The following is a 12,641-nucleotide window of genomic DNA, read 5'->3' as shown; positions in this document are numbered from 1 at the left end:
ATTCCTGCTCCCACCCCTCAGTTTGTCTCCAGGCTCCAGTGAGGTCCAGGGACTTGCCAAAGCCCCAGATGCCATCACCGCTAGAGGGAATCACACCTGATTCATCACAGAAGGGAAATGAAAGGCAGAGGGCCAGGACTACAGGCATCAAAGGCTTCCCCTCTCCTCCACAAGGTCGCCACTCTAGCCTCCAGCAATATGGCTCCCACCCCTCAGAGGTGACAGCACCTATGCAAAATGGTGTCCCTGTGAATTGTCCAAGTGCCCAGTGGGAGGCCTGGCTGGAACCTGGGGGTGTCTGCCTGCACACCTCAGAACACTCTAACTAATGCCACCTGCCTGGTAGTCAAGCTTAACCAGCACCCAAAAATGTCATATCCAGTCACAAACTTTATTATCTAGAAAGCTTACCTCTGGGGAAAAGGAACATTTCTCAGAGGTTCCTAAGTTGTATCCTCCTTTTATCTGAATGAAGCTACCATTCCTTCTCATGTGATCTAACTCACATGGGCCACAGCAAGACCCCCTCTCTTCTGCAATCATTTATTGCCTACCCAGATCAGCAGTTTTCAAAGTGAGATTCTCAGATGGAAACTTGTTGGAAATGCAGATTCTCAAGCCCCTCTGCTATGGTCTGAATGTTTGTGTCCCCCCTACCAAAATTCATGTGGGTTGAAATCCTTACCAAGGGATGGTATTAGGAAGTAGGGCCTCTGGGGGGGGGGGGATTAGGTCACGCAACCCTCATGAATGGGATTAGTGCCCTTATACAAGAGAGCACAGGGAGCCCTCTTGCCCTCTTTCTAACATGTGAGAAAGCAGTGAGAAGTAAGCTGACTGCATGCAGGAAGAGAGCCCCCCACCAGACACCAAATCTACCAGCATCTTGATCTTAGGACTTCTAGCCTCCAGAAGAGGAAGAAATAAATGCCTGTTGTTTAAGCCACACAGCCTATGGTCATTTATTTATTTTATTTATTTATTTATTTTAGTTCACAATATGGCACATGTGAGAAATCACCCCAAGGGGAAAGGCCATGTCACAATCCTTTCTCCTCCATCCTCCTTTCAGGATTTTGAGTACGCACACATATGCACTCAACATGTTTTTCAAGCTGCCGGGTCCAGGACTTGAACCTCATGGCAGGCCATGTAGGATCCAGCTGCCTATGATAATTCGTTACTGCAGCCTGAGCTAAGACACCTTCCACATCTACTGAAACAGAAGCTCTGGGGTGAGCCCAGCAATCCTTTTATGCCCTTCAGGGATTCTAGGTGTGCTAAAGTTAGAGAAACACTGACTGAAATAATTTTTCCCTCACTTTGAATGAAAGTATTGCACCTCCTCCCTAGGCATCCCAGGCAGGCCAGGGCTGAATGTCTTTATCCACCTCACTCTGGGAGGGCTGCACTCTGCAGGTCACCTGGTGGCCCCAGGATAAACAAAACATGGCTCACCTGGCAGGAGAACCAGCCTTCTGGTGTACAGAGACGGCCACTAGCCTTAGCTCCTCTGTCAAAGTAGCTGCCATTGTACTGTGCAGACTTGAGCTTCTGGCCCATGGAATCAAGGATCCGCATATATTCCTCCTGAGCCTCTGCATCCACCATGGAGGTATAAGAGCTCACCTTAAAGAACAAAGGAACATTACTGAGTCTGACACACAATGCCCTACTACCTGCTCTGGGCTCTCAATCCACTGCACGCCATGGCCCTCAGGGACCCTGTCTGAGCCCAGTCCTGTGCTCAGAGCGTCTGAGTTCACTTGGCTGCTCCACCACTGTTTGACTGTCGTAACCTGAGAAATTGCTATGAGCCATGAAATGGAGCTAATCATAAACCTGGTCCATCAGGTCAAGTAAGAGTTAAAGGAGCCACTCCAGTCAGTGGTCACAGCTGTCTCACTGTGGTCAAGAGAGCAGAGATGAGGAAATTATATTTGTTAGAAAAGTATTGAGAGTAGTCAGTATAAGTATGATGAGCTATGTTAGATAATTCAGGGGAACATAGATAGACACCAAGAAATGCTGGCAATGCAGAAAAATGAGAAGAGATAATGGAATATCAGCAACCCAGGGAGCCCAGAGCACGGTGAACCAAGAGCACAGCGAGCCTGGTCACACAGGGCAGCATGGATGCACGACATCCCTCCAGGGGCCTTCGTAATGCCCTGCACATGCTAAAGGCAAGGCATGACGTGCTTGATAATGAGGAAACCCACATTCTCACGAGGCCAACAGAAATGAGAGATGGTGCTGTGCCACCTTTGGAGGGAGAGGAGCCCAATATAGAGCAAGGGGGAAAGGCCATAGGATCAAATGTTCCCCCAGAACAGCAGCACTACTCCCCTATTCATGGACAGGCCCCACTCTCTCCACTCTGCTATTTTCTTTACTCCGCACTTCATTTGTCATCTGAGTCTATTTCTTAGTGGAAGGGAAGCAGAAAAAAAGATAACATCAGGGCAATGGACCCAAGGACTGATTTCTTCTTGAAGGAGAAGAGCAATTCCCACTGAGAGCATTTACACTTTAAATCTGCATCGATCTGCTTCCCGCAGCTCCTGGAGAAAGGAGGAGTTGGTCCATTTAGAAAGTCAGAATTCAGAACCAGCAATTACTCAAAGTGCCTCCAAGAAGCATTCTGTGCATCAAACACCACGCGGCCCTTTTTACTTCTTCTCAGGGGTCAGATAACTGCCCTGTGCCACGAGAGAGAAAAACAAATGAAAGTGCCGGGAAAAGAAAGGCCACTTACTGCCCAGCGGTGGAGGCATCCATCAGAGCAAATGGTGGACGGAGAAGAGATGTTTATTTGGGGTAAGTTCCTGTCAAAATTGAGCTGCCTGATAGATGGATATATATAGTCAAAGGTCGGCTCTATTAAAAAACAGCAGCAAATAATACATGCAAAATGGAAGAGGGAAACATTGTTCTGGCAACAGCAATCCCAGTCCAAGGGCAGCCAGTGCAAAGAAAGATTCTAGCACTCTACTTTGAGAGTGACAATCAGATGCTAACTATGCAGGAGAAAGGCAGATTAGTGAGAGTCGGGTTGGCACTTCCACCAGGCACACAGTCTGTATGCAGGCCGTCTTGTCAACATGGCAAGACCAGATACACCCATGCATGGGCTGGTAGTTCCCGGGACCACACACAAATCCAGGCTTTCTAAATCCACTCAGTAAGCCTGGCCTTCACATGGACTTACCTCTCTCAGGTAACTCCGGATCCGGCTCTCACAGCTATATCGTAGATAGCTAGACTTACTCCTAAATCGGGACTCCAGGCCTGTGAGGAAGAAGAGAAGATCCCCCTGGAATTCATGGGACAAGCCAGGGGTCTCCTAGCCTGTGTCCTGTCCTGTCCAGGTGCCAGGCAGGGCAGAATGTTAGGATCAGATTGGTTTGCCCTGAGAAATATTCTGATAGCAATGTGCACAGTGTCTCTGTGTGGTCTTTGTTTGTCTTGAAGGGCATGTCAAACACCACAGAGGGGCTTCTGCCTGACTGGCCCCTCAAGCCCACCTTTTGCAAGAGGCTTACAGTTTCTCAGGGTTACCTCTAACTGGCTTAAAATCCAAGTGTCGAGGACCAGCAGTTAGCATAATGGCTATGTCGCTGGACTCCCACGTAGTCGACTGCAGTTTGAGTCCCGGACCAGGTGGCTTAAACTCACGCTGGGCGCGTATGCGTGAGTGCAGAAGATCCCAAGAAGAGAATGGAGGAGAAGGGATTGTGGCATAGCCATCCCCCCTGGGGGGTGATTTCTTGCTTTCTGTCTGTCTCTCTCTGTCTTTCTGGTAAGCACACAAGCCCTATAGCAAAAACCTCTCAAAAAAAAAACCTCACGCCGGACGCATGTGCGTGCATGTCCAAGATCCTGAGAGGAGAATGAAGGAGAAGGGATTGTGGCGTGGCCACCCCTGGGGGGTGATTTCTCGCTTTCTGTCCCTCTGTCTCTGTCTGTCTGGTGAGCACACGCACCCTATAGCAAGAAACTCTCAAAAAAAAAAAAAAAGTCCAAGTGTCCACAGGTGGATGGATAAAGGAATAAGCAAAATGTGGTCCACTTGCAATGGAATATTATTCAGCTCTAAAAAGGAAAGAGATTCTGGGCTAGCAGGTGGTATGGTGGGTATGGTGCTGGACACCCACATGGCTGATTGTGGTTCAAGCCCCAGACCTGGTAGCTTGAAATTCACCCCAGGCAGATATACATGCATGCCTAAAATCCCAGGAGCAAGATGGAAGATAAGGGATTATGTTGTGGCCATTCTCCCTTGGGGGTGATTTCTCGCTTTCCCTTTCACTGTTTCTCTCTGGCAAGTGCACATATTCTATGGCAAAAGAAGAGAGAAAGAGAGAGAGAGAGAGAGAGAGGGAGGGAGAGAGAGAGAGAGAGAGAGAGAAAGAGAGAGAGAGAAAGAGAAAAGAAAGGAAGGAAGGAAAAGAAAGAAGAGAAATAAAGAAAAAGAAGACACCTGCTACAACATTGGTGGACACTGAGGACATTATGCTCAAGGAAACCAGTCACAAAAAGACAAATATTACATGGTTCCATTTATATAAGGTACCAAGAATCATCTTATTCACAGAGACAAAACGTAAAATGGAGTAGGCCAGCATGTGGCATGGAGGTGAAGGCACTGGATCCCACATGGTTGGCTAAGTGATTTGAGTTCCACACCCAGTGCCTTAAAAATCATGCTGTGAACATGTGTGTGCATGCGCAAAACCTCAAGAGAAGAATGGAGGAGAAGGGGCTACACTGTGGCCATCCCCTGTGGGGAATGATATCTCTCTTTCTGACAAGCATACATGCCCTATAGCAAAAACTTTTTTAAAAATGTAGAATGGGGACCAGCAGTTAGGGTAATGGCTATGTCACTGGACTCCCATGTAGTTGACCGTGGTTCGCGTCCTGGACCCGGTGGCTTATACTCATGCCGGGCACGTGTGCATGCGTGCCCAAGATCCTGAGAGGAGAATGGAGGAGAAGGGACTGCAGCGTGGCCATCCCCCCTGGGTGGTGATTTCTCGCTTTCTATCTCTCTGTCTCTCTCTGTCTGTCTGGCAAGTGCACGTGCCCTATAGCAAAAACCTCTCCAAAAAAAAAAAAATGTAGAATGGATCATTCTTGGGACTGGGGAAGAGGGAACAGGGAGTTAATATTAAATGGGAACAGAGTTTCCGTTTGGGAAGATGAGAATGTTCTGGAGATGGATGGCAGTGATGGCTGCACAGCAGTATGAATATATTTAATGTCCCTGAACTGCACAATTAAAGACGGTCAAGAAGGTAAATTTTACATTATGTGTATTTTACCACAATTAAAAATAATAATAATAATTTAAAAACCTGTCTGAAAGCTGTCCTGGACTCTGATCACCTGCAAGTCCTTGCTGGGCGCTCTCCCTCACCCCCAGATGAGAATGACTGGCTCTAAGCACCATATCCCAGTGCCTGAATGGCCAGACTGGCCTTTTGCTGTGGGCTTCAGGACCCAAAATAGACCCCAGTTCCTCCTGCCATTTCTGGATGTAGTCCCAACCATGTCTATACACACCTTCAAACCAGGGTGGGTCCTCAGCGCGCGTCTCAGCCTCGATGTTCTGGCTAAGGTTGTGCAGCAGATCAGCCAGCAGCTTCTGCCGCAGAGGGGCCTGCTCATCACACATTAGCTGCCTAGCAGCCTGGACTACCCCTGCGTGCGGCTCATGAAATACACTGAGGAAGCGACCAATGTCACTCACATCTGCTACCAGCAGGGGACAAAAAGAAATATATATATAGTTGTGTGGAAGACATAGCCTGCCTCTGGTCACCAGAGAGGCTCTAACCACGTCTATGACCCCATCACTCAGAGCTTGGGCACAACTAGATTCGTATTTGAGATGTCTGAGCCTCATCCTGGCTCTTGACAACATCAGATGGTTAACCTTGCATTCAAACCTGCTCCACTGGCCTCTGTGGTTTCTTCTCCCTTAGAACCAGAGAACAAGGCTGGCCACCTACTTGTCAGGGTGGTGTGAGGACAGAGAGGCAAGAGACAGGGTGTACTTTAGAAAACGAAAGCACTACCCAAGCTAACTGCTGTTCTCCCTTCTGGATTTTCCTCCTCCTTTGGCTAGGTCATCTTCTCCTTTGGAACTGGCCTTGAACCCCACTTTCAGACCTTTTGAGTCACTTTTCCTGTTTTCTTGTGGAGCCATTCCATGATTCTAAAGCAATGAGCTCTCCCAGTAAGATCCTAATAGGAAAGTCTACCAAAGACCGTAATAAAATAACAGCAAATAGAACTCAGTGATACATAAAGAGAAGTATACACCATGGCCAAGCAGGAATTCAAGGCTAGTTCAATCTTCAAAAAACAATCAATGTGATCCACAGTATTAATACACTACAGAAGAAAAGCACATGATCATATCAATTGATGCAGCAAAACACAGGAGGAAAGCTTGAGGATCTAGGGCTTGGTTAGATGTTCTTACATTTTATACCACAAGCACAGAATAAAGGAGAAAAATTAACAAATTGGGTTTCATAAGAATTTTTTAAAATTTTGCTCTGAGAAAGACACTGTTAAGAGAATAAAAAGACAAGCTATAGCAAAGAAGATATTTGCTAACTACATATCTGGCAAAGTCATATCCAGAATGTATTAGGGAGGAGAACCCTCAACACTCAACAGTAAGAAATATCTAATTATGAAATGGACAAAAAACATGAAGAAATGTTTCACCAAGAAAAATCTACAGATGGCAAATAAGCACATAAAAAGATGTTTGACATTGGGACCAGCAGATGGCATAATGATTACTTGGCTGGACTCCCACATGGCCAACTGTGGCTAAAGTATAAGACCCAGAGGCTTAAAATTCATGCCAGGTGCATATGCACGCATGCCCAAAATCCCAAGAGGAGAATGGAGGACAAGGGACTGTGGTGTGGCCATCCCCCCCCAGGGAGTGATGTCTCACTTTCTGTCTCTCTGTCTCTGTCTCTCTGGTGAGTGCATGCACCCTATAGCAAAAATCTCTCAAAAAATAATTAATTTTTAAAAAAGGATGTTCAACATCAGTAGGCATTAGAGAAATACAAATTAAGGCTGCAGTGAGCTATCACCACTCACCAATCAGGATGGCTGAAGTAAAAAATAGGGACAACACTGGAAGCTGGTTAGACTGCAGAGAAACTCAGTCTTTTGTACACTGCCAGTAGAAAGGTAAAATGGTACAGCCACTCTGGAAAACTTTGTCAGGCTCTTTTCTTCTTATCAGCTTTATTGAAATATAATTTCCATTCCTTATAATTTACCCATTTAAAGTGTACCAGTCAATGGTGCTAAGTGTGTTCACTGAGTTGTGCAAACATCTCCACAGTCAACTTAGAACATTCTTATCGCCTCAGAAAGAAACCTCATATTATATAGCTGCCAACCCTTCTCTCTCCATTCCCACCCACCCTCTACCCTAAACAACCACCGATCTATTTCCTATCTTTACAGACTTCCCTATTCTGGGCATTTCAAATGATTGGAATCATATCATACATAGTATTTTGTGACTGGCATCTTTTACTTAGCATGTTTTCAAGGTTTATCTTGTTTCATTCCTTTTCATGGTGAAAAAAAAAATTCCATTGTATGGGTATATCATACCATTTATCTATCGACAGAGATTTGGGTTGTTTGCATCTTTGGCTATTATGAATAAAGCTGCTATAAACATTCAAGTACAAGTTTTTTTGTTTTGTTTTGTTTTGTTTTTTTGAGAGGTTTTTGCTATAGGGCACGTGTGCTCGCCAGAAAGACAGAGAGAGACAGAGAGACAGAAAGTGAGAAATCACCCCCCAGGGGGGATGGCCATGCCACAATCCCTTTTCCTTCATTCTCCTCTTGGGATCTTGGGCACGCACGCACACGCACCTGGCGGGAGTTTAAGCCACCAGGCCCGGGAATCGAACCATGGTCAACTACATGGGAGTCCAGCAACATAGCCATTATGCTAACTGCTGGTCCCTCAGGTACAAGTTTTTATGGTGACATGTGTCTTCTTTTCCCTTGGATAAGGATTGGAATTGCTGGGTCATAAGGTGACTATGTTTAACCATTTGAGGACCTCCCACTGTTTTTTGCAGTGGCTGCACCATTTTACATTCCTACCAGCAGTGTATAAGGGTGCTAGTTTTTCCATACCATCACCAGTACTTGTTACCCTCCTACTATTAGGTTGGGAAAGTCATGACTTATTTTTCTGGTTATCTATGCAAAATTGTGTCATGACTTTCCTGACAACTCAGTAGGTTTGAAGGAGTATCTCATGGTGGTTTTGATTTGCATTTCCTTGGTGACTAGTGACATCTAGTATCTTTACTGTGCTTTTTGGTCATCTGAGTATTTTCCTTGGAGAAGTATCTATTTAGGTCCCTTGCCAATTTTTAAGTTGGGTTGTTTTTTTTACTATTGAGTTCTAAAAGTTCTTTATATATACTGATAAGTCTCATGAGATACAAGACTTGCAAATATTTTTTTTTCCCATTTTGTATATTCTTTTCACTTTCTTAATGGTGTTCTTGGAGTTATAAAAAGTTTTAACTTTGAAAAAGTCCAATTTATCTTTTTTTTCTTTTTCACTTATATTTTTGGTATCAACTCTGAGTCTTTTGCCACATCCAAGGGCGCGATGCTTCCTTCTATATTTTCTTAGAAGTGTTTTATATATTTCTAAATTTCATAAGTGCTTTATGTTTTTAGCTCTTACATTTATGCCGTTATCCATTATATTTATTGCCAGAAGGCATGTACACTCCCAGGGAGACAGAAAGAGAGAAAGTACTTCCAATGGAATAGTCATACTGCAATCCTTTTTCTTCCATTTCACCATCTTGTCAGGATTTGGGACTCACATGTACATAGGTATAGCATGTTTTGCTAGCCATCAGGGTCAGGATTAGAACTGCAGTTGGCCATGTGGGATCTGGCTTGTATACATGGCATTAAACCTCTGTGCTATGTGGCCAGCACTGAGTCCATTTCTGAACTTGAAATGACATATGAGTTGTTTATCAAACATTCTTGAAATGACATATACAGATCAGTGGCCACCAAAGACTAGGGAACAGTGGGTAGGGGACAGGCAGTATTATGAAGGCAGAAGCATGAGAGAAAATGTTATAGAGATAGATGGATTGACCGTGGTTACATGAATCGACTTGGTGATAAGCAACAGAGTAATATACACACATTGCACAATGCCATTTTCTTGGTTTAGATTCTGTAGTACAATTAGGTCAGATGAGACCTTGGGAGATACTGTGAAGGGTATGTAGGACTTTCCTATCTTTGCAACTTTCTAGGAATATATCGTTATTTCGAAATGAACAGTTTAAAACATTTTTTTTAAGTCTACCAAAGAAAGACTAGTGGTTTCAGTAGAGAGAGGTGATAAAGCACCAGAGAAAGTAAGAAAGAGACAGAGACAGAGATTAGAGTAGGGGGACATTACAGAGAGATGGGGCAGCCTGTTCTATTCTTGTTCAACTACATCATAAAATGAGAAAGAAAGGAGATATCCATAGGTACTCAAAGCCTCAAACACTCCCCTACACAATCTCCACCTCCCATAAAGGGCCATTCCACGTGGCATCACAGTGATACATTTCCTGGCTGCTTCCTCTAGAGATACAAGGCTCAACAGAGAAAGGATGCCTGGGGACCAGCAGTTAGCGTAAAGGCTACGTCACTGGACTCCCACATAGTCGACCGCGGTTCGCGTCCCGGACCCGGTGGCTTAAACTCACACCGGGCGCGTGTGCGTGCGTGCCCAAGATCCCAAGAGGAGAATGGAGGAGAAGGGATTGCAGCGTGGCCATTCCCCCTGGGGGGTAATTTCTCACTTTCTGTCTCTCTGTCTCTCTGTCTGTCTGGTGAGTGCATGTGCCCTATAGCAAAAACCTCTTTAAAAAAATAAAAAACCCCCGCCCTTGCCCCTCTTTCCTACTGACAGTAGAGCCCCTAACACTGCAATGCATGACACAGCCACACACATAGACATTATTCTTTGGCTTCCCTCTTTCTATCCCTCTCTTAGAGCTCCCTCATTCTTCCTAGGGTGCTGAAACATCTCCTGAAGTACAACTCCTCTTGTACAAGAGCCAAACAACCCTTCCAGGGGAAGGGCACACAATAGTGTCTTCCGTTCCAGGGCTAAGAAGCTCACCCTCCTGCACTGTCACACAAGCTGCATAGAACTTGTCATCCAGCTTGTTCTGCAAGACAAACTCACACCCTGGGTCATCAATACAGACACCCCTGAGCAATTGCCCAAGTAAGGCAGCCTCTGTGAACTCTAAGGATACAGCTCAACAAAAACCAGTAGAGAACAGACACTGGGTGTCATGTGAGCCACCAGTCCCTTCTTTCAGAAAGATGTACAGCCCAGCAGAACTCAGAGCATCACCCTCTAGCTGTGCCTTACCCACAAATCTGTGTAAGTCCCAATCCCCACCACCCCCCCTTTTTCCTTGAGAGTTACTAGGACACCTCAAATGAGCACAAATAATTTTTCAAAAAAGACAAACAGCCTAGTGAACAACTGGGCTCATAACAAAATGACTGAGGATGATACATCTAGCTATACTGACCAGCTCTGACCCCAGGATTCCTTCTTTAGATCCAAGAGTTTAGAGCCAGGGGGACCCTGCGTCTCCCTGATTGGCACCCTAGAGGTATGCCCCCAGCATCCCACCATGGTGCCCAATTCTCCACCCATCTCCAAGGTCTCTGTCACTTACAGCCCTGCCAGGTCTGGCCCGTGGTGAGCAGCACCAGCTCAGCATTGTCGGAGAGGCTGAGAAAATAGTCTTCAGTCACCTCAGTCCCATCTTCATACAGGCACAGTCGGGAGCCAGCCACAGGTAGCTGGGGGTGGGAGGCAGAGCAGGGACACATTCATTGACCAAATGGTCCCAGGCTGGCCCTTTACAGCAAATAACAAGAGAAGGATTTCGCATCTGAAGTGCTCAAGTACAACAAAAACAAGCCATGTTTGAAGAATCAAGCTCAGGATGTCTGTGTACCACGCTGCACAGACACCTGTAAAATCCAATGTCTAAGAATCAGCATGTCAAGATGAAGGCACCTCGCTGTAGGTAAGCTTTGAAAATACGAAAAATCACATCCAAATGCTTGTATATATTAAGTGGTGACTATTTGCTTTGTGGGATACACTACACTGATCCTTTCAAAATGAGCTCCCTGAGGGCACTGAACCCAAGAGTCAGTTTCAGAAAGTAACCAATAGCTTCTCCCAGGAAGCTTATAAACATGTCACTACCAAAGACAGCTCATGTCTCAACAGCCGCAGCAGACACCACCAAAGAGAACACCTTCCTGAAAATGACTCTTCGCTTCTGCCTACAAAAGTGTGACCCGCACACTTTTCCTTAACTTGCTGCAGTCTGGTCCCGTTTCTGGGCACAGTCCGTTTTAGGCATTTTGATGGCAACTTTCCTTCCACTACCATGACAGCTACCCTACACTCGTTCACACAAGCACCCTAGTGCTTATCAAAGACCATTCAAGAAAACAAAGTAAGGATAAGAATGATGGCTAAAATTTCTCAAATGTTAGTACGGAAAGGGCCTTTAGACGTCTGACCAGACCCCTTCATTGTACAAAAGGGGAAGCTCAGGCCCAGCGGCTGCCACCGAGCACGCTGCCAGTTAGCACCAGCTCCACAGACCATCTCTGCTGACTCTGCGTCCATCCAAAGCTGCCCTGACCCGGAAAGGAAGAAAAGGGCTGTCCAAACCCACTTCGCAGTCCCCGCGCAGTGAAGCACGCTCGGGAGCAGGAGGGTGATGCTAGTAACTCCAGGGACGTAGGCTGAGGGCTGGGAGCTGGTGGCCCGCAGCTACGGACAAACGCTGACGGTGTTTCCTTGGGCTCCTGTCGCCTCGGACAGGCCCGCCGGGTTGCAGAGAAAAAAGCAGCAACAACGTGGCCCCCGAGCCGCGGTGAACGGGCGCACCTGGAAGCGGAGGCACCCCTTGCGCAGCACTTCCTGGCAGGTCCGGCCCGCCACCCCGAACTTGTTTGCGCTGTGCAGGGCTCGCAGCTTCACTGTCTTGGGTTTCCGAAACATGGCAAACATCTCAAGGCCTCTGAGCCCTCCCGCGGCAGCATCTGCTAGCAGCGGCTCAGGGGATTTGCACCGGGTGGTCTCCGCCGAGCTGGTACAGAATGGGCGCCGGACCGGAAACTACACTACCCAGGAAGTGCGGAAAAGCGAACCCCTGTGTGCGGCACTGGCTCCGAAAACTACATTACCCAGAGGTCCAGGAAGCCGAAAGGCACCGTCGCCCTGTGAAGGCGCTGGCCCCCGAAACTACACTACCCAGAAGGCCGGAGGAGCTGAGAGCCGCTAGTGCGCAGGCGCGATCGCGTCAGGACGGGGTCGCGCACGCGCGCAGGCCGGGGATCCCGACTGGGTTTGGTTGTCATGAGAGCAGTGGCTGCGGCCCGGGCGATGGGCGGAGGTGGCAAGGGCTGCTCCTCTGCTGCTACCGCCTCAGCGATTTGGGATTGCGAAGCGGCCTGGGGTGGCGGAGGAGAAGCCACCTGAGTTCCACAGAAGC

General features: G+C 46.9%; 1 protein-coding gene across 4 annotated transcripts in view; it reads right to left on the bottom strand.

Moving 5' to 3' along the window:
• DFFB (DNA fragmentation factor subunit beta) overlaps positions 1 to 12,299 on the bottom strand; it is a 24,907-nt gene extending 12,608 nt beyond the window's left edge. The window contains exons 1-5 of one of the 4 annotated variants that reach the window (XM_027765423.1): positions 12,035 to 12,299; positions 10,797 to 10,923; positions 5,569 to 5,760; positions 3,212 to 3,291; positions 1,459 to 1,629 (exon numbers count right to left, since the gene is read on the bottom strand). In XM_027765423.1, coding sequence (XP_027621224.1) covers positions 1,459 to 1,629; positions 3,212 to 3,291; positions 5,569 to 5,760; positions 10,797 to 10,923; positions 12,035 to 12,157 — 693 coding nt within the window. In that variant the 5' untranslated portion in view covers positions 12,158 to 12,299. The remainder of the gene's footprint in view (positions 1 to 1,458; positions 1,630 to 3,211; positions 3,292 to 5,568; positions 5,761 to 10,796; positions 10,924 to 12,034) is intronic. The other 3 variants (XM_014592700.2, XM_006161194.3, XM_006161195.3) reach the window with 3 other exon arrangements.
• Between the last annotated feature and the right edge of the window lie 342 nt (positions 12,300 to 12,641).

This window comes from Tupaia chinensis, unplaced genomic scaffold, assembly GCF_000334495.1.
Source record: "Tupaia chinensis unplaced genomic scaffold, TupChi_1.0 Scaffold138365_1, whole genome shotgun sequence".
NCBI lineage: Eukaryota > Metazoa > Chordata > Mammalia > Scandentia > Tupaiidae > Tupaia > Tupaia belangeri.
This window is presented reverse-complemented; position numbering and strand designations above follow the sequence as displayed.